The following is a 6,657-nucleotide window of genomic DNA, read 5'->3' on the forward strand; positions in this document are numbered from 1 at the left end:
GGTTTGATAGCGGGAATAGTTACAGAAGAGGTAGATAAATTTAAGGTTAGTGGTGTGATGGTTGTGATGGTGGTTGATTCAGTAAAAGTTGGTATGACTATGGGAATTGTGACATAATTTGATGGTATAGGTGTGATGATTGTTTCAGAAACACTAGAAGATCTAGGATCAGGTTTGATTATGGTTCTAAAAGAAATGAATGGTGGTGGAGAAGTTTGAGGAGGAATAGATGAAGTAGAAATAACAAAACTAGCATAATAAAATGGAGTCTCGGCCATAGGAGGCTTACCATAATTTCCAGAAGGAGTCACCTGAGAAGACCCAACAGTCTCATAACGGAAAAACTCTACTTCTAGTCTCATTGTGTCTCTCAAAATGTTGAGTCCAAAAGTCTTAGAAACTTTTGTGGGGGTTCTGATAGGTCTAAAAGGTCATTCACCAAAAGATACAGGCTTCCTTTTCCTTTTTAGAGAGTACACATCAATGGGGTGATCCAGAAGTTCAACATAAGATATCAGGACAACCCTTTGCCAAATACTCCTCATTGTAATTCTCAAGAACCTCTTTAGATTCTTCCTTTGAGAAGAGAGGATAATCATCCATTGGCATTCTTCTAGAACCAACAGATTCCTTGTCTAGAAGTTCTGAAGGGTCAACAACATTTGTAATCGAGGACATATTCTTCAGAGTATGTCCATTTAAACTCTTCCCGATTATAAAACCAACTTCCTTGGTCATTCTTTCATCCATAGGCTTATGCACCATTTTCCTTTAAAACAAGATGTCAGAAATCAACCTACCCAAAGGTATCCAATTTGTCATCCTAGCAGATCCATTCCTTGTTTCCTTAAGCATTTCCCTAAGATATTTGAAAAGAATTAAGGGCAAATTTATCTTGCCACCACTTAACAAATAGTATAGCATCTACTTCTGAACAGTTTTAATGTAATTATGAGAGTTTGATGAAGGTCTATGATGTATGTACCCAAGAATAATCGTGAACTAGATCCTAAGATTTTCATGAAGATTCTTAGGATTGGAAGATGACTTTCCATTCATGAAGATAACTTCTGAAATTTCTTCCATCTTACTCTTTTTGGCAATCATACTAAAATATCGCTTTCCAAAACCATCATGACCCAGAAGTGTAGCAATAGATTTCTCATAAATTGAGATCTTGTGACCCAATACGTATGACGTCACTTGAAGATTCGTAGCTTCAGCAAAAATAAAAAATTGCTTAACTAACTCGTTGTAAATTGGTCCTTTTAGTCGTTCAAAGTAACCTTCCCATCCTTGAAATCTCAAAGTTCCAAATAGATCATACCCATTAGCTTTGAGGTTACTAAAGTCCACCAAAAATTCACACAAAACTTTTAATTTTTCAACTGGAGTAGATAAAGTAAGGTCTTGAAGTCCTTCAAGTACTTGCTCTTTTTGCTGAGGTTATTGTTGTTCTTGAGTTTGCTGAAAGTTTTTTTTTAGCTCAAAGAGAGAAAATGTAGGTTGTGATAGTAACGAAAGTGTGTGAAGTGGTATTAAATAGAAGTTTTTTCAATTATGAAAAAGTTTAGAGAAAAATAAAAATTCTGACAAGGGGGTAAAGTGTGAGGATTTGACCTAATCCCAAGATTTATTCACCTAACATGTCACATCATCTGATCAGAAACAATTCAATTTTCTAAGACAGCTATCATAAAATTGTTCCACTAATCGATACTTATTGACAACTATTTAATGTGAAATTGTTCAGTATCCATAAATCAGATTTGTTTAGCTAAACAAGTTCTGACTGGATACATCTAAACTTATGAAACCTTCTCACTTTAGAAGACTCACACGTTCAGAACAACCAACAAATCTCTGAGTCTTATTTTTCAATTCAGAGAGATTAACATTCTGAGTAAGACGTATTTTTCATATTGGACAGAAGTCCATTTTCAAAATTTTCAAAATGAAAATGAATATTACTTCATTAAGGGTTTTTGTAAAGATATCAACCCATTGATGGTCTGTATCAATGAATTTTAGTGATGTTTTATCTTAATATGTTTTGCTCTAGAATGCAAAATGGGATTCTTAGATAAAAAAAATAGCAAAAGTATTATCACAGAGTATAGGAATGTTACTCTCATATATTTGGAAATATTCTAGCTAACTTTTCAACCAGAGCATCTGAGTGATGCATCCAGAGGTTGCAATGTATTCATCTTCAATAGTTGAAAGTGCTATTGTTGATTGCCTTTTGCTGGACCATAATGTAATACCCTAATTTTAACCCCTTAGATCCCTTATAATTTGTATCATTTGCATAGCATCAAGGTCATCAAATGCTTTTGTGTATATCCTTATACTTTTCTAACCCTACAAAAATACAAAAATATGTCTTGCTTTGCTTTGTTTGCAAGTTAGGGTTTTGGAATCAAGAAGTTCAAGGGATGGTTCAATCAAGGCTTAGTGTGATCATAAATATCTCAAGGTGATCAAAAGTCTCCCTCCATCAACAATCAAAGTTTGTACTCACGTTAATTCAAGTTCATCAAGCCACAATTCATCTGGCACTCCAAATTTGGGTTTTAGACAAAGTCAGCTTAATGTTGACTCTTTGACTAAAGCATGATCCTATGGCTTGGGGAATGACCCAAGGTCCTCAAATATGTCCTCATAACCCACTCATATAATTCAAATGGCTCAAAGTTAGGTTCATTGATGGATGAAAGTTTTAAACACAATTGATGAAAAATCAAGATGAATTTCAAACATAAACCTTGACTTACTTTTAGTCAATAAATTTCTTCAATTACACTTTCAAATGATTTAGTACACATGAAGCATCTCAAACTCAAACTTTGAATTACCTTTAGTCAAGTAACACTTTCCAAAAACATTTGTTTACCCCTTTCATTGCCCCATTCAAAAATGAAAATTTTTAAACCAAAACGTAGATAAATTCAAAAGGTTCATGTAGAGTACTACAGATACTTAGGGTGCTAATACCTTCCCTTCGCATAATCAACCCCCATACCTTTGATATCTACTTGTTTTGCTTCTAGTTTTACTATTTTCTATGCATGTTTATTTTTGGTTTATTTTGAATCTTTTCCCCTTCCCTTGGAAAAATAAAAGTTCGATGGTAATATAAATGTTTTGTGAGTCAAGTTAATCCAATAGCTTGGTCTCCGATTCTCACCGCAACAGATATGACGACTTCACTAGGGACTACTCCCCAATAGGTTTATACCTAAAAAATAATGTTGAGCATAAATCACCAAGATCCCAATCTGATTCTCACTGCATACAAATTCCATTTTTTAATTTATCCTAAAAAATAAGCATAAATCATGTTTGCAGATTAACCAATGTCACACCCGTTGAAAGCAATGACCCTATACCCTCTCCCAACTTTGATTTCCCCGTATTTAAGGCCGAAAAGGAAAGTGATGAAGAGATTCCATATGAGATCTCCCGACTACTTGAGCAAGAAGAAAAGGCCATTCAGCCTCACAAAGAGCCAATAGAAGTGATTGACTTGGGTTCCGAAGAAGATAGAAAGGAGGTCAAGATTGGGGCATCTCTTGTCTCGGATGTCAAGGAGAGAATGATAGATCTTTTTAGAGAATATATAATTGTTTTTAGTTAGTCTTATCAGGACACGCCAAGTTTTAATACTGATAATGTGGAGCATCATTTGCCGTTGAAATCAGAATGTCCACCAGTCAAATAGAAATTAAGAAGAAAACGCCCAGACATGGCTCTCAAGATCAAAGAAGAGGTTTAAAAGAAGATTAATGTCGGTTTTCTTGTTACATCTGAGTAGCCTCAGTGGTTGGCCAACATAGTGCCTGTTCCAAAGAAAGGTGGTAAAGTTTGAATGTGTGTCGACTATAGATATTTGAACAAGGCCAGTCCAGAGGATGATTTCCCTTTCCCTCATATTGATATGTTAGTCGATAACACTGCCAAATTCAAGGTCTTTTCTTTCATGGATACATTCTCTGGCTACAATCAGATCAGAATGGCGCCCAAAGATAGGGAGAAAACATCATTTATTACACCTTGAGGAACATTCTGCTATAGAGTGATGCCTTTCGGTTTGAAGAATGCGGGTACAACCTATCAACGAGCCATGACAATGCTTTTTCATGACATGATGCACAAGGAAATTGAGGTCTATGTGGACGACATGATTGCTAAGTCCAAGACTGAAGAAGACCATGTTGAGTATTTATTAAAGTTGTTTCAATGTCTGAGGAAGTACAAACTCCGTCTAAATCCCAACAAATGTACTTTCGGTGTTTGTTCAAGAAAGCTCATAGGCTTCATCGTCAGTCAACAAGGTATTGAGGTGGGCATTGATAAAGTCAGAGCCATTCAAGAAATGCACGTACCTAAAATAAAGATACAAGTAAGAGGATTCCTCAGACGTTTGAATTACATATCCCTATTTATATTTCACATGACTGCTACTTTTGGGCCAATTTTCAAGCTTCTTCACAAAGATGAAGGTTATGTATGGACTGAAGACTGCCAGAAAGTTTGTGATAGTATCAAGGAGTACCTGCTGGAGCCTCCTATTCTGATTCCTCCAGTGGAAGGAAGACCTTTGATTACGTATTTGACCATATTAGAAGATTCCATGGATTGTGTGCTCGATCAACAAGATGAAACTGGAAGAAAGGAGCATGCCATTTATTATTTGAGTAAGAAATTCATAGATTGTGAGTGTCAATACTCTATGCTTGAAAAGACATATTGTGCTTTAGCTTGGGCTTCCCGTCGTCTCTGACAATATATGCTCAATTATACTACTTGATTGATCTCCAAAATGGATATAATCAAGTACATCTTTGAAAAGTCTGCTTTAACTGGAAGAATTGCTCGTCGGCAGATGTTGCTGTCAGAATACGATATTGAGTACCATACCCAGAAGGCAATAAAAGGAAGTATCATTGCCGACCATTTAGCTCACCAGCCAATTGAAGACTATCAATCCATTCAGTTTGACTTCCCCAATAAGGATGTAATGTACTTAAAAGAGAAAGATTATGATGAATTGTTGCCAAGTGAAGGGCCAGATCCAGAATCCCGTTGGGGCTTGATATTTAAAGGAGTTGTTAATGCTTATGGAAATGGAATTGGGGCAGTCATTGTCACTCCTCAAGGTTCTCATACTCCATTTACCGCAAGATTGACATTCACTTATACGAACAACGAGGCAGAGTATAAAGTGTGCATTATGGGTCTTGAAGAGGCTATCGACTTGAGAATCAAAATTTTGGATGTATACGGAGATTCAGCTTTGGTGATTAATCAAATCAAAGGAGAATGGGAAACCTGCCATCCTGGTTTGATTCCTTATAAATATTATGTGAGGAGGCTATCAACTTTCTTCAACCAAAATGAATTTCATCATATACCTCGTGAGGAGAATCAGATAGTAGATGCTCTAGCAACTTTATTCTCCATGATTGTTGTGAATTGGTGGAATGATTGCCCACAATAAATGTTATGCGCCTTGACAGACTTGCTAATGTGTTCGCTGCAGAAGGGGTCATTGATGACAAACCATGGTATCATGATATTAAATGCTTTAGTCAAAGACAAGAGTACCCACCCGGGGCATCAAACAAAGATAAGAAGACTCTTAGAAGGTTGGCTGGTACCTTCTTTCTGAATGAACACGTGTTGTACAAGAGAAACTTTGACATGGTCTTGCTCAGATTCGTGGATAGATACGAAGCAGACATGCTGATGAAGGAAATTCATGAAGGATCCTTTGGTACCCATGCCAATGGACATGCAATGGCTAAAAGGTTGTTGAGAGAAAGTTATTATTGGCTAACAATGGAATCTGACTGCTGCAAATATGTGAAGAAGTGCCATAAATGTCAGGTTTATGCTTATGAGATTCATGTGCCTCCAACTCTTCTCAATGTTATATCCTCTCCTTGGCCTTTATCTATGTGGGGAATTGATATGATTGGTATGATAAAATCTAAAGCTTCAAACGGACATCGTTTCATTCTAGTGGCCATTGATTACTTTACCAAGTGGATCGAAGCTGCATCATACGCCAATGTGACCAAGCAAGTGGGGTATCAATTTATCAAGAATCAACTAATCTGCTGTTATAATGTTCCAAGTAAGCTGATTACTGATAATGGATCAAACTTCAACAACAAGATTATGAAATAAATGTGTGCATAATTCAAGATTGAACACCATAACTCATTTCCTTACAGACCCAAGATGAATGGGGTCGTTGAAGCTGCAAATAAGAATATAAAGAAGATCATCCAGAAAATGGTTGTGACATACAAAGACTGGCACGAGATGCTCACTTTTTCTCTACATGGGTATCGTACATCCATCCACACTTCAACTGGGGAAACCCTTTCTCTCTTTTATATGGCATGGAAACAATGCTCCCCGTGGAGGTTGAGTCTCGTCAATGAGAGTCTTGATGGAAGCAGAGTTGTCTAAGGATGAATGGTGTCAGATTAGATTCGATAAGTTGAATTTAATTGAAGAAAAGAGGATGACGACTTTATGCCATGGTCAATTGTATCAACAAAGGATGAAGAAAGCTTTTGATAAGAAGGTTCGACCTCGTGTATTCAAAGAAGGTGACCTCGTACTCAAGAATATCTTGTCTTT

General features: G+C 36.5%; 1 protein-coding gene across 1 annotated transcript; it reads left to right on the forward strand.

Annotated features, from left to right (window-relative positions):
• Positions 1–4,888: 4,888 nt before the first annotated feature.
• LOC127122300 (uncharacterized) lies at positions 4,889–5,503 on the forward strand. Its single transcript, XM_051052660.1, has one exon. It carries the CDS (start codon positions 4,889–4,891, stop codon positions 5,501–5,503), a length of 615 nt encoding a protein of 204 aa, XP_050908617.1.
• The last annotated feature ends 1,154 nt before the right edge of the window (positions 5,504–6,657 follow it).

This window comes from Lathyrus oleraceus, chromosome 2, assembly GCF_024323335.1.
Source record: "Lathyrus oleraceus cultivar Zhongwan6 chromosome 2, CAAS_Psat_ZW6_1.0, whole genome shotgun sequence".
In the NCBI taxonomy this organism is placed as follows: Eukaryota; Viridiplantae; Streptophyta; class Magnoliopsida; order Fabales; family Fabaceae; genus Lathyrus; species Lathyrus oleraceus.